Source organism: Enhydra lutris, unplaced genomic scaffold (genome assembly GCF_002288905.1).
Source record: "Enhydra lutris kenyoni isolate GAN:26980312 unplaced genomic scaffold, ASM228890v2 scaffoldscaffold31, whole genome shotgun sequence".
In the NCBI taxonomy this organism is placed as follows: domain Eukaryota; kingdom Metazoa; phylum Chordata; class Mammalia; order Carnivora; family Mustelidae; genus Enhydra; species Enhydra lutris.
Window position 1 is genome coordinate 3,955,213 of NW_019154115.1, and position 22,783 is coordinate 3,977,995.

The window sequence follows — 22,783 nt, forward strand, 5'->3', positions numbered from 1 at the left end:
GATCCAAAGACGACTTCTTTCTTCTTCTTCTTTTTAAAAAATCTTTTAATAAAAGGTTTTATTAAGTAATCTCTACATTTAATGTAGGACTCAAATTCACAACCCCAAGATCAAGAATCGCATGGTCCACCAACTGAGCCAGCCAGGCACACCAAGACTTTTTATTTTTAAAAACTACTCTTAAACCTTGAAAGCAACCATCAACTTTACTTCCACTGCTCTCAGTATAGAGAACAGATACCAACTTTAGCTGACTCTTCAGAGATGAAAACCACAGTCTAGTTACCTCTTCACCATCTCAATTACAGTGGAAAAACTATGCTGACAGACAATTTCAAGAATGGTGACACTCAGGCCTACACTTTCTAACTTTCCATCTTAAATTGTTCCTATCTCTTTTAAAATGAGCAGATGTATTTAAGGGAAGAAACAGAAAAAGAGCTCTGAGTTAAGCTTATTTAACAGAATAAATAGTACTAATTCTGTCCCAGATTATCACACAATTCAGTAGGGTAAATGTGTAGATTCTTGGTCAGGGTCGGGGAGGAAAATAGGGTATTTGCGGAATTTGATTACCACTTTTCATCTAGAGATACTGATGCAATCCTAGATGCTACGAGTATGACAAACTGGTATGCTTGTTGTCATACTGGTCCAAATGCCTATCATGGTTACAGAATTTCAGTATCATAGCACAGAGGACAAAGGGACCCACACTTAAGGCCAATCTCCTACAGCTGCAGAACTCCATTTACTCTCCTCAGTTTCCCCCTATTTAGCTCCTAAGTCAATTCCCAGCTTTTCAGATACCCCAAGTGCCACAAACATGGACTCAACTCCACTTTGGCCAATGAATAATGTGGATTTTAACACACAGTACTGATTTTCAGGGGGAAAAAAAAAGAAACAAAAACACAAAATGCTAGTAAGAGTAGGTCACAAAAAAGAGGAAAGGAGAGAGAGGCCATCTACTGATTTACCTTGATCATTAGGCATTTTATCAGAGGAGTCCGCTAACAGGCCAAGCACAGGGGGAGAAAAAACAAGAGCAAGATCACAAGCTTTGAAGGTGGGACAAGCAGAATTTTTAAAGGAAAAAAAATAAAACCCCACAAACTTCCAAACAAATTGAGTCTTAGTTTCAGTATTAACAGAAAAGAAATCCATACATGGTTTCCACATTTCCACAGACTCAGTCCCCAACTAACTTTATTCCTAGGCTCACTTGGTTCAGTACTTTATCTTCACTGTCTCATCTAGAGTTTTCTTCAAAGCTCTCATTAGTGTCTTTCTCTCCACAAGACTTCCAGGTTAAGAGCCTGCATGTGTTGAAAGGGAAATGTCCATCACAATAATATGCTATTACGCTACCTGAGAACCAAGAGCATCACATCTGATCTGACTGGTTAAAAACTCTTGAGATCGCTGCCATTCACCTGCCTTGAAAAGCCTTGTATGTGACACGGTTAGCCCAGTAACCTAGGGAGCACTGACTTGGTGGTCAATGGGTGGGTGAGGGATCATTTTTAGGGAAATGTTCACACTTCGGTTCATAAGCTCACCATCAGGGCTTCTTATATTCTCCATAGTCTCTATATGCTAAAGTGATAGGTGCAAGCATGGCCCCACTAACGAGACATGGAATAAAACACTATTTAGCGGAGCTTTACCTTTAGGTGTTCTGAACTGGACAGCTTCAGACATGGGCCCCATGCCCTTTGAGTTTCGAGCTTGGATTTTGAAGTAATATGGTGTGTCAAGTGTTAACTCTTGTATCTGGTGAGTCAGCCTGTTTCCCACAACAGGCTCAATAACCCAGTCGTGTAACTCTGCATTCACATCCGTACTATAATATATGATGTAACCTGTCCAAAGGAGGAAATGAGAAAAGATATCTTATTCCTGCCTTTTATTTTGGAATCAGTAAGTCAATAAAGACATATGTTATAGCATATACAAATACAGAACCAGTTACCGATTAAAGTCCAATAGTAAAATGCATTCAAAATGCTACTCTAAACATCATATAGAGAAAAACCACAATTTCAACACTGCCAGGCTGTAAGTTAACATCTGTATTAGCAGTTAAAGCAATAAAAGTAGTTACAATAATAAAAGAGGGTTAAGAACTCTCAGAAACTAAGAAAACAACCCAATCACTTCAACGTCTTAATGTTTGAAAAATGTACCCACCAAGGGTCTACGATTAAAATAATGCACTTTTGAAAACCGACACTGGCCCAGTGTGCTGCTTTAGCTCTCACCAGTATGATTTCCCAGGAGAAAAACTCCGGCAGACCTGGGAGGTGTGGGCGGTACCTTTTACTAAAGCTCTCCCACACTTGGAAGTGAGTGAAGCCACAGGGAAACATGACCCGAGACTCCCACCAGGGGGCAGTCACTCTCTATGGGCGAGGCAAGAAGAAACCACCACATGCCTACCTGACCTACACAGTGCAAAAATGCACTGTTTTTTAAAGACAAAATAAAATGTAATCCAGGTCAAGTCATGCTTCATTCTTTTTTAGAAGAGGTAAGATCAAAAACCTAACAAATGGTACAGATACCTTATGGGAAGGAATTCTAACTGAAAGTCTAAGCAGAACAATATTAAGAAATGCTTTCAGTTTCCTTATTCATCCTTATTCATTCCTTATTCATGCTTTCAGCCCCCTTATTCATACAAAGGAACTTCAGAAAGCAAATGCCTGTTCCTTAGGATGTATCCTAAGAAGCTGTAGTGACATAGAGCAGAGGTTCCAAGGGGAATAATTGACAGCTAAGTCCAGTCAGGCTTTCCTCCCTGATGAAGCTGAGGAAAGCATAGTGTCCTCTACTGTGGAAAGTTCTCTGGAAGACCAAGGAAAAATCCCAGGTCCCTTCAAAGACTTAGGCCGATTCAAACTTCTAACTCTAGTGTTAGAGCACAGGAAGCTGAAGTAGCAGGCCTGGGGAAAAAATGGAATTAAAAGTCTAATGGGCTTTTTGGGGCTTCAAGTTAAAAGAGCTGAATCTATATTTACTGGGTATTACCCTGTAGAATCAGGCAGGGTCTTTAACTCTAAAAATCATCTAGTCAGAGGCAGAGAAGAACAGCTTTTCCGATGAAAATAAATATGTCCGTAAGGCTCCACTGTAGCCAAAGATTGTCTAATGTAATACCACCCATCACACTTTCACACAGTGAGTCGGAACAATCAACTGGCAATTCATTTTTACATTACTATGAGCAAATAGCACCCCTTGGTCCACTTTCAAGGACCACCCTGACTTCCCGAGTCTCAAAATGATCAAGCCAACGTTTGGACTCCCACTTCTTCCAACCACACAGTCCTGGGCTGGAGTGCTTCTGCCCAGCAAAGAACAGATACACACTCAAAGGCATCTTACCTGTAATTTTGCCATTGGCTTCTGAGGGAGGTTGCCAATTTACAATTATGGTCCTGGGTTTTCCCTCTTTACTCACAACTGTCACATCCTTGGGTGGAGAAGTAGGAACTACAAAATAACAAGACTGTCAATAATTCTTGTCCATTCCAGTTTCATTCACCATTTCTGCAACACTTTCCTTTTAAAAGGTGAAATAAGAGGTGTAAGGCAAAAAAGCTAAAGCCTCCTGGCTCAAAGAACTCATAGTCTGCCTATAAATAGATCCAATAAAAAGAAGAATATGCAAAGTACCAAAGAAAAAAACACCATACTATGAGGCTATAGAACTGTCACCTTGGCCTAGAGGTCAAGAATTTATAGGATTCTTATGTAGGGATATCAAAAGACCTTTGTAGTTAATTACCAAGTATCCACATTATACCAGGCATTTTATAAATAGTATTTCACTTAATATTTGTGGCAACTTGAAAGGCAGTTTACCACTATCCCTGCTTGACAGATCAGGGCATTGATAATGAAAAAAGTTACATAATTTGCTCAAGATGACATTCTGTCCCACTTCCCCATATTTGGATTATTTCATTAGAATATTTTCAAGTGTAAAATAATTTTCTCTTTCCACTTATGTTGTCTCTCCAAACAAAATATAATGTGTGAAACCCCCTATTCCCTCAAAGACTAAATGAGTGAAAAAATGCTGTTTTTAAGTTTTCACTCTCAACTATTGAGATTATTGCTCTGAAATGTAAAGCTACTTAAGAAACACCACCAATAGAATAAAAACAACACTGCATTTCTTGTACTTCCATGTTATGGATATCCATATAAGATAACTTTTAATGTACTAGTAGAGAAATGAGTAAATTAAGTACATCCTTAAATTTACTCTTCCTAAAATACTGGAATTTTCCTAGCATAAAATGGAAGGAAGCCTCAGACATCCTGAGAGAATACATACCATTATTTATTAACTAACGGATTGGAATGAAGCAAAAAGATATTCTTAAAACTAGCAAAGAACAGTGTCCAAAATCTATAAAGAACTTAGCAAACTCAACACCCAAAGAACAAATAATCCAATCAAGAAATGGGCAGAAGACATGAACAGACATTTCTGCAAAGAAGACATCCAGATGGCCAACAGACACATGAAAAAGTGCTCCATATCACTCGGCATCAGGGAAATACAAATCAAAACCACAATGAGATATCACCTCACACCAGTCAGAATGGCTAAAATTAACAAGTCAGGAAATGACAGATGCTGGCGAGGATGTGGGGAAAGGGGAACCCTCCTACACTGCTGGTGGGAATGCAAGCTGGTGCAACCACTCTGGAAAACAGCATGGAGGTTCCTCAAAATGTTGAAAATAGAACTACCCTATGACCCAGCAATTGCACTGCTAGGTATTTACCCTAAAGATTCAAACGTAGTGATCCGAAGGGGCACGTGCACCCGAATGTTTATAGCAGCAATGTCTACAATAGCCAAACTATGGAAAGAACCTAGATGTCCATCAACAGACGAATGGATAAAGAAGGTGTGGTATATATACACAATGGAATACTATGCAGCCATCAAAAGAAATGAAATCTTGCCATTTGCGACGATGTGGATGGAACTAGAGGGTATCATGCTTAGCGAAATAAGTCAATCGGAGAAAGACAACTATCATATGATCTCCCTGACATGAGGGAGAGGAGATGCAACATGGGGGGTTAAGGGGGTAGGAGAAGAGTAAATGAAACAAGATGGGATTGGGAGGGAGACAAACCATAAGTGACTCTTAATCTCACAAAACAAACTGAGGGTTGATGGGGGGAGGGGGGTTGGGAGAGGGGGGTGGGGTTATGGACATTGGGGAGGGTATGTGCTATGGTGAGTGCTGTGAAGTGTGTAAACCTGGTGATTCACAGACCTGTACCCCTGGGGATAAAAATATATTATATGTTTATAAAAAATAAAATTAAAAAAAAAAACAAAAAAAAAACAAAAAAAAAACTAGCAAAGAAGGCAAACTCAAAACTCAAGGTCTATTTAAACTTTTTTTGTTATTTCTAAGCTCTCCAGATGCAACCCTTTTCTCTGTAGGTAGTCCATCAACTGTGCAGGAGACACAAAGACATTAGGGCCAGGCCCAGTCCAGGAGTCTTGGCAGCTCCATTTTTTCATTATTTATATATAGGCAAAAAAAAAAAAAAAAAAAAAAAAAGCCATACGAGGCTGGAAGGGACAGAGACTCCTGATGGTTACACATAAGCCCATGCTAGAAAAAGTACAAGAAGGAGAAGGGCAGGCCTATGAATGAATGAGCAAAAGGCAAAGAGAACTGCAAACTCGGATGGCCTGCTTTCCCCTTAATTTGCTTTAGTGTCTTTTATCTTTCATGTTTACTTACAGACAAAATCCCTTAGGCTGCCCCAATGGGATTTTAGCAGATACTACTTATAAAAAAGCTGCTAGGGCAGCTTTGGGATTCCCTGGTAAGGTTCTGAGCCTCTAGCCAGCCTGGCATTGGCAGGTGGTCAAGAGCATGTCACTTCACATTTCTTCTACCTCAATTTAGCAATAAATCGGGATTAATGACATTAATCCTTTACATCTGCACAGTGCTTTCTTACTGCCAGCTGCTTTCTCATCTGCTCATTTTACCTTGGAAGCCTATAGGGTAGGAAAAGCAGATGTTATTGTCGCCCCTCTTTTACAGGTGGAAGAAACAACAGGCTGGATGATTTACTTGTGACTTACGCAGTCAGTATTTGGTTGACCTAGGACTGAACTCAAGTCCCTTGATTTCTAAAATCTAGCAACCTTTGCATTCGATCATCCCATTATTTGGTAATGTTCTTGTTCAGTCATGAAGAAAACATAATTCATCAGCTGGAAAAGCAAACATGGAACTCCAGCTGTGCTGCTCACTATGTTCTGTAAGTGGTTTAATTCACACCCTTAATTCTTTCCTCAGGTAGTAGAAGCAGGTGATGAGAAGTCTCATGACTAGGAATGTGGCCCAACACTAGCCTTTCTTCCACTGGCTTTCACGACTTACAAAGAAAAGAAATGCCATGTATTAAGATTCAGATAACACATACCATACTCAAAGGTGGTCCCATGGGCTGTCATACTCCATGTGCTTGATCTTCGACCTCTGGTCACCATCACAGAGAATTCATACAGTGTATTTGCTTTTAAACCAGTCACCAAGTAACTTAAAGTGGTTGCATTTGCATTCTGGAAGTATAGGAATCAAGAACTTTAGAATTAGGAAATATCAAGAGTTAGCTTTTCCCACCCAGAGCAAATGGACCGGTACCTTGTACTTGGTGTTCGCTGGGATGTTGGTTTTCCATCGGACTGTGTAGTACCGGGAATCTGTGATCTTCTGGTGTTTGGGCAGTGAATTGTCCGCCCATGTGATCCTTATGGTGTCATGACTCAGAATGGAAGCCTGAACTCCCACAGGGGGCATCATGGGAGTGGGATCTGGCACTGGAGTGTATGGAGCATTAATAACAAATAAATCAACTTCAGAAGTGTCTGGGTAAAAAGTAATTAAAAAAGGGAAGTGGCATTTTTAACATAAACAAAAATAAAAGAAAAGGAAAATGCAGGGTAATATAATGGAATGAAAGGTGAGAAATGGAGAAAGAGAAAGAGAATCTGGAGTTAATAGATAACCACCATTCAATAAAAAGAGCGTTTCCACGTGTGTTCTTTCAGGAAAAATTTTCAAGAAAATGTCTAGGGAAATAATTAACGATATTCTCTACTGTATTCTGTAGGTATATTAACATTCGATAATCCAGTGATTTTATTAACATATTCATACTTGAATTTTCCTTACACTATTTGAAAATTCTCTCTCTTTTCCAAAAAGGATTGTGAGAAGATACAAACTATTTTTAAAATCAAGAGTGTAATTTCAGAACAAGCAACACAAAGCTCATGATCTATTTTGATATTTCAGTGAATGTGACTGAATTCTGGGGACATGGCTTACCAATGCAGGTCAATGGACATGTAAGGGTGCTACTCTCAAGCCTGAGTCCTGAATGTCAGCCAATGGCAACTTAGCCTGGCCTTGGTTTTAGGGTTATCTGATACCCACACAGGGTCCAGTTCAGATTTGCTGATGTCCTGGGTCTAAAAGCAGTACAACAAAATGGCTCACATCCAAATAAAGCAAAAGGAACTCAAGGGCATTGCACTTCCTGAGGGAAAGGTAGGCTGACGCCATGAAGGAATATCTGTTATGCTTTCTCCAGTAGAATCAGAGAATAACCCACCTAATGAATCCCAATCAGTTATAGGAAATGACATAATATGGGTCCAAGTGACAGCCTTTATGAATGCTAAAAATCAGAGTACTTATTTGATAGAAAGGAAGTCTACACTCATGCATGTCCTGTGCCATATGCAGGTGACACCTTCTCTAAGCTCACTGTCAAAGCAGAAGCTAGAATTTGCACACAAGGACCATGAGCCCAGGGCAGCACAGCAGGATCTGCTGGGCTTTACCAGCTCTTGGTTAGGTTTTCTAAGTACGCATATACTGATTTATTTGAAGTTAAGGTTTAAAAATGGGTTTCCCACATGGTTATGCAGAGTAGCCCTTCCTGTAACTCAAAACCTGAAATGGCATGGACCTTGTTTATGAGTAAGTGCCAAAATAACATAATAGTCTCCATTTGTGTATTTCCTACACAATGAGCACTAAAAGTAACTGACGAACAGCCTACATTATAGTCAAGGGCTTTGTTCAAAGATCAAGAAACAAACCAATTAGTTATAGAAAATGCACCTTTGGGTGCAAAAGTCATTAGACTTCTTTGAGAATCTTTTTTTATTGGTAATAACTCCTGAAAAAGATAACAAGGTGACATGACTTAGGAACAGTTCCTTGTATATTTCTAGCCTAGTATATTTCTATATTTTAAGTCACATAAGAAAATAATTTCAAAAAATTTTTTTCTATTATAGGTAATTTAAGAAGGCAGCAAAACACTTATTTAAATACTCTCTTTTTCACCTTACTTTTTTTCCCCCCCCTTTCTGGAATATCAAAGCTCTTTGCAAAAGAACTTGTAAATTGTAAGCACACAGGAGAAGAGAAGACAGAACTACCAAACATGAGTGATGATGCTGGTCTTGTTAAGTAAAAGCATTAAAGAAAAAAAAGGGGGCAGAGATTATCTTTTTAAAAAGAATAATGTGAAATTTGCATCATTATACAAAGTATCCAGAAAATACAGTAGGCAATAGAGATACACAGCTCTGGAAAACAGATGGAAAAAGCATTTCTGAAAATAATTTCTTGGGTTTGGGGGACCCTTTAGAAAAATTTATAAGTCTAACATATTTATTTCAATAAACCTTAACACTCAGTTCTATATTCGATGTTTTATCTACAGAAATTTTACATCATATGAATATTCCTTTATTACTAAAAATAATATTTTGGTCTCATAATAATAATAATAATAATAATAATAATAATAAATGTACAGCTGATCAAATGGATAGTACAACTGACTTTATACTTTTTAAAAAATTAACATATAATGTATTATTTGTTTCAGGGGTACAGGTCTGTATCATCAGTCTTACACAATTCACAGCACTCACTATAGCACATACCCTCCTCAATGTCCCTCACCCAGCCACCCTATCCCTCCCACACCCTCCCCTCCAGCAACCCTCAGCTTGTTTCCTGAGATTAAGAGTCTCTTATGGTTTTTCTCCCTCTCTGGTTTCATCTTGTTTCATTTTCCCTCCCTTTCCCCCATGATCCATTGTCTTGTTTCTCAAATTCCTAGTATCAGTGAAATAGTATGATAATTGTCTTTCTCTAACTGACTTATTTCACTGAGCATAATACCCTCTAATTCCATCCATGTCATTGCAAATGGCAAGATTTCATTTTTTGACAGCTGCACAGTATTCCATTGCTGACTTTGTAAACTCTCTATATAAATAAAACTCCCAATCACCTCAGGTGACTAGTGAAGAAAATGCTGGATTCACTGATCAATACACATTTATTGAGACCATCAGTAACCTATATAACTCCTCTAGAGATACGGAGACCTGTTTTTTTTTTTTCCCCCCACTCATTTTAGTTATAACTCACATGACCAAAAGACAAAAATCACTTTTTTAGGGATGGGGAGGGCCGGAGGGAGAGTAATAGAGAAAATCTTAAGTAGGCTCCATGCCCAGCATGGAGCTCAATGCAGGGCTCGCTCTCACAACCTTAAGATCATGACCTGAGACAAAATCATGAATCAGATACTTAACCGACTAAGCTACCCAGGTGCCTCCCAAATCACTAATAATTCTCTCACAACTATAGGTCTAGATCCCAACATATTAAAAACACGTGCTACATATCTACATGGAATTATTTATATGAATGACTGGATTGTTAATATTTTCTAAAAAGCAAAACAGAAATTAATGGAAATTTCTGTTTTGAAAGCCTGTTTTCCTATATGAAGCCTGCAGCTTATGCTGGCATACGCTTTTCCTTCCACTGATACCTGTGGGACCGACCTCAGGCCAACATTCCACATGAGCTTCTGTAAAAAGTGCTGAAGACCAGAGATGGACAGGATGGCTTACCTGTGTGAGGTCTGGTCACAGCACTCTCGTACAGGGGGATGCCCTCACCCACATTGTTAAAGGCTTTCAGGGTTATCACGTAGTGAGAGCTGGGATCTGAAGGAAGGAAACAAGTGAAAACACTTAGGAAAAAATTCTCCAGAACTTGTAAAATTCAAGGGTGACAGTGCATGAACTTGAGTGCAGAGGAAGTCAAGGAGGATTTTAAAATGTGTATGTGGGATTCTTCCAGGCTGTGGGGAAATGCAGCGACGTCAGCAGACACAGCACAGAGAAACTTCTGAGATCAATGTCTCGGAGTTGGTCCCAGGAGTGAGGCTGGCTGTGCCCGAATCCTCTCTTGGCCTCAACTAACCAGTGGTTTAGTGATGTTACCGTACAGTGGAGGGCTTGGACAAGAAGAAGTAAATAGGATTTTCATGTGGTGTAAGCCCACGGGTGGAACTTGGTGATTCACTGTGGTTTTACTGGCATTTCTCTGATGATTAATGATGTAGAGAATCTTTTCATGTGCTGATGGTCCACTTGTATATCTTCTCTGGTATACTGCCCATCCCAATCTTCTGCCTACTCTTTTATTGGATTACCATCTTCCTATTAAGGTGGAAGAGTTTTGTATTTTCTGGACTCAAAATTCTTTGTCAGATATTTGAATGATGAGTATTTTGTCCTAGTCTGTGCCTCATCTTTTCACTTTATTGGTGTCTTTCCAAAAGTTGGAAGTTTTAAATTTCAATGAAGTGCTATAGATTTTTTAGTTTTATAACTTATGCTTTATGCATCCTGAGAGAACCTTGTTTACCTCAAAGCCATGAAGGTTTTTTCCTGTCTTTTTCTAGAGGCTTTATGGTTTTAGCTCTTGCCTTTAGGTCTGTTTTTGTGTATAATGTGAAATAAAGGTCAGGGAAAGTTCCCTTTCTTTCTCATACAGATATCCAGTTCTTCCCACACTGTTTGTTGAAAAGACTACTCTCTCCCCACTAAATTATCTTAGTGTGTTTGTCAAAAATCAATTGATCATATATATATATATATGGGTCTTTTTCTGGACTCCCTTCTGTTCTATTGATCTATAATACCTACCTTTGCACCAATACCACCTCCTCAGTGTCTCGATTACTACAGCTTTATGTAAGTCCTGAAATCAGATAATGTGGCTCCTTAGAAGATATCTGAAGAAATGTTGAAAGACCACACTACCTGAGTCCTCTTTTTCAAAACTGTTTGGCTATTCTACTTCCTTTGATTTTTAAAATTAAGTTTATCAACTTCCATAAAAAAGCCTGCCAGGATTTTACTTGGAATTACACTGGGGGAAATGTCATTTTAATAATATTATCCGATCCATAAACATGGTACCTCTACTTATTTAAGTCATTAATTTACTACCCTCATCAATAATTTTCTAATTTCCAGTGTACAGACCTTGTACATATTTTTAAAGTTTATCCCTAAGTATTTCATATTTTTTGATGCTATATAAGTAGTACTATTATTTTAATTTTGACTTCCAACTGCTTATTGTTAGTACATGGGACTATAACCATTTTTGTATATCAACTTTGTATTCTGTGACTTTGCTGAACTCACTTTTAAGTCTTAATAGCCTTTTTTGTAGATGCCTCAGGATTTTCTACCCCGGTTACAAGGAGTGTGTATAGTGATTAGATATGGGTTTCTGAATGCCATTTTCCATAAGAGAAACCAGCATTCCTTGGAGAAATGACTGATTCAAGGGCTAAGGGTAGGAAAATATCAGATGAGCCCACTATATCTTGCTGCATCAAAAGGAAGAAAGTGCTCAAAGAAAGATGGAAGATGTCAAATAGAGGAATCAGTCATAAAGAGACTCCCATTCACCATTCTTTCAGTAAGGAAGAGAAGGAAAGCTCTTCTTTATCAAAAAAATGCTGATAAATGTAAAAGAAATTAGAGAATTAGAAATTCACTGGGGAAACACCACAGTAATAACTATTACTAAAGACGCTAAAACTAGTGAATGAAAGTTTGATGAGAAACGAGATGTTTACAAAGACTCAAAGTATCCCCCCTCACAAGGTATTTATTAATTTTGAAGGAGAAAACAATAACTTTAGGGAATGTGGCATATTCCCTCTGAACCAAGCGATTAAAGTTAACATCGATCGCTAGCATCAGACTTTCATGTGCCTCCTGATAAGATGCACCGGCAAGAACACAATGCATATCTGCTATTCTTTCCAAAAAGGCATAAGCTGAGAGTAGTGAGGAAATACTAGACATGTCTGAACTGAGAGACATTCTATAAAATATAAACGGTCTGTTCTTGTCAAAAATGTCACAGTCATAAAATTCAAGAAAAAAAAACAAGGAAATGTTCTGTATCAGAGAAAACTAATGAGACATGATAACTAAATACAACAAGTGGTCCTGGACCGGAAAACAATGTTTTTGTTATAAAGGATGTTAATGAAGCAACTATTAAAATATAAATAAAGTCTACAGACACTGTCTGAATGTTAATTTGATGACTCTGTAACCGTACTGTAGTTATATTACAAAACGCCCTCATTTTTTAGGAAATGCACATTAAAGTATCGGGGGTGGAGGGGCATCACATCTGTAACTTACTCTCAAAAGGCTCAGAGAAAAAAATATGTATGTACAGGAAGACAGAATGAGAAAGCACATGTGGTGAAATGTTAACTTATGAGGACTTTTAGTGAAGAATATATAGAAATTCTCTGTACTTTTTTTTTTTTTTTTTTGAGAGGGAGAGAGTGTAAGCAGGATGGGGAAGGGGCAGAGAGAGAAGCAGAGAAAGAATCTTAAGCAAGCTCCATGCCCAGTGCAGAGCCGGACCTGAAAGCATGACCTGAGCCAAAATCAAAAGTCAGATACTTAACCGACTGAGCCACGCAGGCACCCCTGTTTGTACTATTTTTTAAAGTTTTCTGTAAAAATAAAATTATCATACAATAAAAAGTCAAAAGAAAGAAATCCCCCATGCAATTCCTTCTTCTACTCAGCATACGTACCCAGATTTTCGATGGTATAGTAGCGCTGTTTATAGTCCACTTTGATGGTCTGGGCATGAGGGCTGCCAATGCCATAGCCGATGGCGTAACCTCTGACCACAATGTTCTGATTCTCTGGAGGAGTCCAGCTTACTACAATACTAGTGACCAGCGGCCGGACGTGAAGAGAACTAGGCACTTCAGGAACACGAGTTTCTGGGACGGAGAGTAGAAAAGCAAGACTTTAGAATATTTACCATCCTTGGGCCATTGTGTTTAGCCTCCTGCCAAATTATCTGGGGCTAAGATTTTTTCATTATGCCCAAGAAGTCACAGAGAATCTGTATGTATAGTAAGTATGGCTCATGGTTTTACTACATTCTAAGAAGAAAGCAAAACCTAAACAAATGAAATACAAAACAATGCAGTATTAATTTGGAAGAGAAGACAGAGATTGAAGAACCTCTGCCCAATGGAGAAAAACAAATAAACGGCCTTTCAGTAGTTATTCCTTCTGCGTGGTCCCACATCTGAGTCACAGGCTCACCTCGGTGGAATGAGAAAGGCCTAACACCAACTAATTAGAAACCTATTGTCAACGGATGATCGAGTATCACATTGCAGCAATTGTATCAATTATTCACTCCCCAAAGTAATATAAGTCAGAAAATAGGAAACTTAAGAATCACATACTGATTTAAATAGTGGGAGACCAAGAGGCTTAAAAAAGGTAGCAATTTATAGTATCTTTCAATTCTGTTACTTCAAGACATAACTTGCTGTCTTAATTTAAAAATTAGTAAACTAAAAGTGAGAATAAGGACCCAGGTGTTTGGTCTCCCAAGTGCAGCACCTGTGTCTCATAAAGGCACATACACGCCTATATAAAAGTACCCACTGAGTAAGAAGGCAGAAAAAGGGCAAAGTGTCCAGGACTAAGGGAAAAGGCAAACTGCAGCTGAAAAAGGAGGGATGATGTGGCTCAGTGTTAAACTTCAGATCGTTCATCTGTTCAAGGGCCTTGCTAAAAAAACTAGACAAACACCTATACATTTTTATTTGTTCTGGTTTTGCTGAAAGGGACAGGTCTCTACAAGCCACTGGGCCGGGGTGGGGGTGGGGAAGCACTCCCGGGGACCTCCTGCCTTACAGTGATGACAGCAGGGTGATGCACTGAAGTTAAAGCTCACAGATTTCAGACAGACACACCCCCACATCTGTGGTCTTCCAGTTTAACTAATCTGACTACAGTTAGTACCCAGCTTCTCCCAGTCTTGTGGATTGTTGTTCTTACCATCTAAGTCACTTTCAAAAGTTTCAGCAGACAGCCAGTCAGTAGCCGGGCCAGTACCGTTGACTGTTAAAGCAGCCACTCGGAAATTATACTCAGTCCCCCGATCGAGACCTGAGACCCAAATGACAAAAACAAACAAACAAAGAAAAAACAAAAAAGAAAAAAAAAAAAAAAAAAAAAGACAAGCTAAAATAAGAGTTCGGAAAACAAAAGATTAACACCTCATTAAGTATCTCATCCGCCAAGTCAGCACACAGCTACTATCTTTTTTTTTTTTTTTTTTTTAGATTTTATTTATTTATTTGACAGAGAGAGATCACAAGTAGGCAGAGAGGCAGGCAGACAGAGAGGAAGGGAAGCAGGCTCCCTGCCGAGCAGCGAGCCCGACGCGGGACTCGATCCCAGGACCCTGGGATCATGACCTGAGCCGAAGGCAGAGGCTTAACCCACTGAGCCACCCAGGCGCCCCCACAGCTACTATCTTGATAAAATTTCAGTTAGTTAATAGAGCACAAACAACCCATCAGCACAGCACAGAGGAGCTCTCAGGTCCCCAGTAGAGGCTGAAGCCCACATCAACAGGAAAACCAATGAGCAGAGTTCCCAGGAGATTACAGATCCTCACCAGCCACCCCCCAACCCCCGGCCTTTTTTTTAAGAGCTTGAAGTCCCCTCAGAGATCATTTAATGTAATCTCTTCATTTTGTTACTACGGAAGCTACTGTCAAAAAGAGGTCGAGGATAATGAAAGAGTCATAACAAAGGAACAAAGTCAGTTGGTCTCAGAAGACACCCAAGACCGGAAAAGAATTAAAAGCTGTAAATCCTGCTGGGTTACCTTACCTCTGTTCTCTGAGCCACCCCGTAACAAGAATAGAACAATTTTAAACACCAAATATGGTCTACAAATCTATTTCAAAACAGCCTACCTGCCCATAAGTATATATAATAAGTAAAGGAGGAATAAAACCTTTCTTCTATGCAGTTTTTCACAGTATTATCAGTAATAAATTTACCAGTGTATTGAAGGCAACAAAATCCACATATAAAAGTCTACCCTACAAAGTAGGGCAACAGCCAATGATACAGTCAGCGATTCAGATGTTCATGCATCCAGTTTTTCTTTTTTTACGTTAAAACACATAACAAAATCTACCATCTTAACTATTTTTCAGTGTACAGTTCACATCATACATCTTAGAGCATTTAAACACTAGACATCGCGTTACATCTTACGAGGTTATGAGAAATGATCCTACCTGTCCATACTGAAATATTGGGATCTTTGGCCAGGAGCAATGCACAGAAGCTCTAAAGAGAGAACCACAGGGGCAGAGAGAATGTGGCCAGGATGCAGGATGGCTCAGTTACTGAATCCTGCCACGTGGTGAGAGAAGAGATGGATGGTTCTGCTCTTAGCAGGCCCATCCCGAAGCTGTCTGCCCATGAGAAAGCCACAAGCGAGGCAGAAGGAGAAGCAAAATGGCCGGACCCAAGTCAGTTTACCTGTCACCTTCCTGCATACACTGACCAGAAAGTGTCAGAGAGGGTTATGCATGTGTTTGTCACTGTTAACAGACAAATGATAGAGGCCGCTGGCAAACACGGTTCCACTGAGGTCCTAAAAGAATTCAACCAATCAAATTATCATTCCCTCCCCTCTGGGGAGTTACAGTGTAAGAGAGCAAGTGAGAGAGAGTGAGCATGCGTGCACACACGTGTGAGCAAGAGATGCGTGTGTAGAGAGGCTAAGAGTTCCTTTCCCCCAGGTAACCTACAGAGTTCACAGACTCAAACGAAGGCCCACAATTTGTATTATAAAGATACGGCAGAATGTGTTAAGTGCTGTAAGTGGTGCAAAATGAAGAAACAACAATTACTTATGGCTAGCACAAAGTCACGTAGTTTGTGGTTCAGGAAAGGATCCTCGTAATCCACATTCCTCTCTGATACTGATCAAGCTTCAGGTTAATGCTTCAAGAGAGCAAAGATGTCCATTTTTGTTCACCATTGTATACCTCGTGCAAGCACAAGCTAATACGAGTTCAATAAAGTCTGTTAAGCAAATGAATCTAAATATGATTTTAAAACGCAATGATTTTCTCCATAAAGAAAAAGTTATTTTTACATTAAAGGTGATTATTTTGCTTACACATCAAACATTTCATTGAGAAAATGAACAGTCCTCTGTGGGGGGCAAGTAACGTGTAAAATATTTCTATGCAATTACAGTGAAGTTATCAGCTCAAAACAGACTTTATAACTGTTATAAGATGTATATGAAATAGTATATGTAACACGTATATGAAACATTATGTAACATATCTATAACATGTATATGAAACAGTCTCCTTATGGCCCAGAACTATATTGTTTTCACATTATTAGCAACAAAGACAGTGCCTGGTATATAGTAAATATCTACTACTAAATATTCAAAATAAAAGACTTGCGGATCGGAAATGTTATCCATATTTGGAGTCAAATCAGCAACTGCTTTTTTAAATTTTCAATTAGCCAACATACAGTACACCTCATTAGTTTTGGATGTAGTGTTCAACGATTCATTAGTTGTGTATAGCACCGAGTGCTCATCACGACATGTGCCCCCCTTGATACCCATCACCTGGCTACCCCCTCCCCCTATGCCCCTCCCTCTGTAACCCTCAGTTTGTTTCCCGGAGTTGAGTCTCTCACGGTAGCTGATTTTTTAAGAACACCTGACTGTACCGTAACACTCCTTTAGTGAGATATCTCAGCAGCACCACCGCAACCATGCCTTCTTGTCACAGCTTAGAGCTGTGGGGATCATGTGAAGAAACTTAAGGGCTGAAAGCTACCCCTGGAGACAAACATTCACCTATTTTGAAAGAAGCCAATCCCATCTTCGAGGTGAGGAGTAAGGAGAAAAGCTTCTGGGATTACTGGAGTACCTGTTTTCACTGTCAAGAGACTCACTCAAGTCTTAGAAACTCATCCCATTACACTTTTGACCCTAGATGATGGTCCTCTCAAGAACTTGGCTGCTGGAGGCATAAGAAAGTGGTTGATGTCAAGCTTCTCTACCAAGAAGGGGGCAACGTAAGGGAAGCTGAGAGCTCCCCAAGGGTGATGAAATTCATTCTCAGGGCTTAATGATGTCAATATCTCCAATTCTTGCAGTTTTCTTCTACTAGTTCTGTTAGAAACCCCCAAAATAATTTCTTTTTTTTATTATTTTTATATAGACATATGATATATTTTTATCCCCAGGGGTACAGGTCTGTGAATCGCCAGGTTTACACACTTCACAGCACTCACCATAGCACATACCCTCCCCAATGTCCATAACCCCACCCCCCTCCTCCCAACCCCCCTCCCCCCCAGCAACCCTCAGTTTGTTTTGTGAGATTAAGAGTCACTTATGGTTTAGAAACCCCCAAAATAATTTCCTAGGGGCATTTATCTTTACTCTTTACAAGCACAGTCCCAATATCCAAAGAGCAAAAAGCATTTCTTCTTCTTCCCATGCTCCTCCTGCAAAGCCAACTGGCCCTTGCAGAGCCAAGTCTACTCCCCCTACTGAGGGAAGAAGATACAGCTCTTCTGTCATCTATAGAGAAAGCCCGTGATGGAGATGTAGTAGGGCCCACTGTTACCAAGTACGCCACTTGCTCTGCTGCACACAAAGGGAAAACGACATAGAAGTAGCTATCCCGGACAGAATTCTCTAAACCTTTATCATGTAGCAAGTAGTAGCAAGTGTAAGAAAGATTACTGCATTGATATTCACAGATGTTTCAGGCCACATACACATACAAGAGTGGTATCAGTGTTATAAAAATAATTTTGTAGACCTCTGCTACCAGCTACGTTGAGGAGATTTTTGGCTTTTGTTTTACCTTGTTTTGAGATGGCAAAAAACCAGTACAGACTTCGGGTGGTTCAACTTACTATTTCTTGACTTTACAATGGTACAAAAGCAATATGCATGCAGGAGAAACTGTACTTCAAATTCTGAGTTGCGACTTTCTCCTACCCAGGCTAGCGATAGGAAGCATAATCCTCTCTTGTGATGCCTGGCAGGGGCAGTGACAGCCCCCAGTCGGCCTTGAGATCACGAGGGTAAACTCCTTATACACTTAAAACACTGTGTTTCATTCTCAGTACAGTATTCAATAAAATACATGAGATATCCAATAAGTTGTTATAAAATGGGCTTTGTGTTAGATGGTTTTGCCCAACTGCAGGCTGATGTAAGTATTCTGAGCATGTTTAAGGTATGCTAGACTAAGCTATGATTTTGGTAGGTTAGGTGTGTTAAATGTATTTTTGGGTTAGGATATTTTCAAATTTTGATGGGTTTATTGGGACATAACCCCAGTGTTAAGTTGAGGAACATCTGTGTGTGTATGTGTGTGTGTGTGTGTGTGTGTGTGTGTGTGTATATATATATATATATATATATATATATATACACACATAATATATATGTATATATATATATAAAAGAAAATATGGGAAATACAGAAAACCACAAGAAATAAAACTCAAACACAATCTCAATAGAGATGACAGAACCTATAAGATTGTGTTCCGTTAATTTTTATCAAGTCAGAGGTAGACTGAACCATTACAAATTATTTTGAACTGTTCTCACTTCAAATCAGCTGCTCAGAGTAGTCATTAGACTAGCATAACTCAGTGCCTAAGAAAGATGCCATCTCCTATCTTCAGCCATACGCAAGGCAGCTTACCTTCAATCAGTTGAGACGACTGTGTCCCAGGTACCAAGGTCTCGGTGACATCACTCTTTCGGGAGGCCTTCCGGTAGCGAATCTTGTAGCCAGTAATCTGGCCATTTTGTGTGGCTGGAGGAGGGGGTTGCCAGTGAATCACAATACTCTGGGAAAGACAAGATCACAGGGAAAAGACTGAATATATCAAAAGCTTGGTCCTGTTTTATATATCATTATCCTGAATTCACTGACATAAAGGTAGCAGGGTACTCAGAGTTTTAATTAGGGATCACTCAAAATTCTTTTTAATTTTAAAATCCTCAATGATCAAATGGGAAGATTACATTTGCAGGCAGTATGCTCTGGGCCCTTATTCTCCTGGGTATTTAGACACTAGGCAAAAGACTCAGAAAAGCTTTCAGAAGGAGAGTATGAGGTCAGAGGCACATAGATTAGAAGTAAACTATGATTAGGTGTAAGGTTTTCTTCCATCTCTATTGTGAAATGGCTTAAATTAGATAATTTCTGCCTAAAACTCTTCAAGAAAGGAATCATTAATTAATAGCTGGTTTTTAATTAAAGGAGAAGGATTCCCATGGTACTTTTTGAAAGGACCGAGTGTCTCAGTTGTCAATGTAGTCCAGAAGTGGCTCTGGGCCTTTGAGAGGTACACGTGGTCTTCAGTGTACATTGGACTTGGCTAGGAGGGCGTCTGAGCCTATGCACCATTCCGACGGATGTCTACTTCACTTCACAGTGGGCTCATCTCACAGTGCTAAGGGGCTATGGTATCATAAACAACTTACTTCTTCCCATCTTATCACCAGTGTTCTGAACTGCTAAGATCTATAATGTCAGAATCTGCAAAACCACAATGTATCTGCAGAAAGACTAAAGTAATCTTGGCATCAGAGAAAGGCAGTAAAGTTAAACAGAAAACAGAGAGTCGGTTTTTAAGTCCAGCTTTACTGGCAGGGGTAATATCTATGACACCTTATTTCTCTGCTTGATCATGACTCTGCTGATGTCAAACTTCCCCTTCCATAAGCCTTTCTGAGACTTAACAGTGTGCCAGTAAAAATGAATAGCAATACAAATTTTACCTTTGAATTTCTTACTTCTAAGGACAGATTCTGAGGAGCAGCACTGGGAACTGGACAGGGAAAAAAAAAAAGAAAAAAATTTTTTTCAGTCACCCACGTATCACCCCAACATGTGATATTCCTGGCTAGACTTTACACAAATGTGCATCTCAAACACTAATTATGCAACCCGAAGGTCGAAAGCTAGCTGCCAATGCCTCTAATGTTGATTACAGTTTGTGGATAAGGTGTGGCCACATTTGATTCACTTAAGAAAAGAGAGACATTCTTATAAAGGCACCCATATCCAGGTCAGGTACTTATTTCAAAGTCAGAAACTTTCGGAAGTCAGATACTTATTTCAAAGATATGACAGTAACTCTAGACTTTTCTAGAACCCAGATACATTCTGAACCTTCAACATATTCTTTTGAATATTCTTGTTGATGGCATATCTTTATCGTGGGGAAGAGCTACAAATTTTCTAAAAACAGCTCTAATGAAAACGGCAAGTCAACATACTGGGTATTGCTGTTATGAGTCCACAATATGAGGTACATAAATCGGTGAGCACTGCATTCTTGTGGGGTTCTTAACCTGGTTTTTGAAGGCAATTCCCATTAGAATAAAGAGGTATTTACAATGACAGCTTCAGCAAAGAGACGATTTGACCTCCCAAGGCCACTTTTATAGCAGGGAACACTCATTTCAGCATGAGAAGTTTGGGAGTACTGGTTAAACAAACAGCTGCATTACTTTAGTTCTCACATATGAGAACACAAGCCAGGGCTATCTCAAATTTTATGATCCACACACCTTCCAGCATCCCTCTTTGTAGTAACTATAGCAAACAAAAAGAATGTTGGTAAACCTGATTAATTTCCCCTCCACTCACAAAATGTTGACTTTAACTCTTTTTTCCTAGTCCATCCATGGAAACTTCTCTCTCCTTTTCTCGGACATCTGGCGAACAGATATTGACTAAGTGCCCAGTGCGCCATCGGCTTCTGGAGGACAGAGACTGTGTCTTGCTCATTGTTGTAACTTGTGCTATCAAAGAGCATCAAGGCCTCAACCCAGAGATTCAGGAACAGAGGATCTGGAGTAGGACTTATGCAGCTGTGTTTTGAAAAAAGTCTATGAATGGTTCCAGTTCAGCACCCTTGACTTAGCTGCAGAGGCAGCTGATATAGGCTATTGCTGGTGTCTTCATCAACATCATCATCATCATCATAGCTAAGATACGCTGCATGCTCCTAAACGGCAGGTACTTAATCCTTACAACAATTCCATGAAGGAGTTTCTATAATTATTCCCATTTTATAGATGAGAAAACTATAAAGGAGGCAGTGAAACTGACTCAGCTATTTGTTTCAGCTAATGGAGGAACCAAGATTTATCGTACTCTACAGAACTGCCGTAACCCCCATGCTAAGATGGACTCAGATTCCATGACAGGCACTGCAGTCAGCATGCCAACCCACTTCGTACAGCTAGAACTGGTTCAGGTACAGATTTTAAAACTTACATTAAACATTTTTTCCCTCAACTTTTCTCAAAAGTCTTGGCCAAATGGCTTATGCAGCTAGCTCCCCAAACTATAGTTTGTATTTATTTTTCCCAACGCTTAATCCTGCAAAATGTCAAGCACACAGAAAAGAGTGGCAAGAATAAGACAATGACTTCTACATATTCTTTCCCTGGATTCACGAATTGTTTATGTCCTGGCACATCTGCTTTATTTCCTTCACATTATTTAGACACACATATTCATGTGTCTACATACTATTTCTGAATCATCTGAGAGAGAGCTACAGTCATCATCATTCTTCACTCTTTAATACTATAGTATGTATTCCTAAGAACAAGGATGTTCTCCAACAAAACTATAATGAAACAATCACATTCAGAAAATTTAATCTTAGTACAAAATATTATTTAGAAATCAGCTGCATTTCTATATACTAGCAGGAAGATTAATTAAGAAAACAATCTCATTTACAGTTGTTGCAAAAACAATAAAATACCTAGGAATAAACTTAGCCAAGGAGGTGAAAGACCTCTACTCTACAAGCTATAAAACACTGATGAGAGAAACTGAAGATGACACAAACAACTGGAAATACATTCCATGCTCATGGATCGGAAGAACAAATATTGTTAAAATGTCCATACGACCCTAAGCAAGTTAAAGATTTACTACAATCCCTAACAAAATACATCATTTTTCACATAACTAGAACAAATCATCCTAAAATTTGACCCCGAAGAGCCAAAGCAATCCTGAAAAAGAAGAACAAAACTGCAAGTATCACAATCCTAGATTTTAAAATATGCTAGAAAGCTATAGTAATCAAGACAGTATGGTACTGGCACAGAAACAGACACATAGATCAATAGAACAGAATAGAGAGCCCAAAACTAAACCCATAATTATATGGTCCATTAATCTTCAACAAAGGAGGTTAAGACTATGCAATGGGGAAAAAACCCAACGTTTTCAACTCCCCAAATGGTTTTGGGAGAACTGGACAGCTACATGCAAAAGAATGAAACCGGAGCACTTTCTTACACCATACACAAAAATAAAACCAAACTGGATTAAAGACCTAAATGTGAGACCTGGAGCCATAAAAATCTTAGAGGAGAGCATAGGCAGTAATTTCTGACATTGGCCATAG

At 39.2% G+C, this 22,783-nt stretch overlaps 1 protein-coding gene across 3 annotated transcripts in view; it reads right to left on the reverse strand.

The window, feature by feature from the left end:
• LOC111153340 (neogenin 1) overlaps positions 1-22,783 on the reverse strand; it is a 238,894-nt gene that overhangs the window by 23,842 nt on the left and 192,269 nt on the right. For 2 of the 3 annotated variants that reach the window (XM_022512321.1, XM_022512320.1), the window contains exons 12-21: positions 20,124-20,173; positions 19,039-19,186; positions 14,303-14,413; positions 13,030-13,224; positions 10,013-10,108; positions 6,705-6,928; positions 6,484-6,622; positions 3,391-3,498; positions 1,671-1,865; positions 981-1,013 (exon numbers count right to left, since the gene is read on the reverse strand). In XM_022512321.1, coding sequence (XP_022368029.1) covers positions 981-1,013; positions 1,671-1,865; positions 3,391-3,498; positions 6,484-6,622; positions 6,705-6,928; positions 10,013-10,108; positions 13,030-13,224; positions 14,303-14,413; positions 19,039-19,186; positions 20,124-20,173 — 1,299 coding nt within the window. The remainder of the gene's footprint in view (positions 1-980; positions 1,014-1,670; positions 1,866-3,390; positions 3,499-6,483; positions 6,623-6,704; positions 6,929-10,012; positions 10,109-13,029; positions 13,225-14,302; positions 14,414-19,038; positions 19,187-20,123; positions 20,174-22,783) is intronic. The other variant, XM_022512319.1, reaches the window with a different exon arrangement.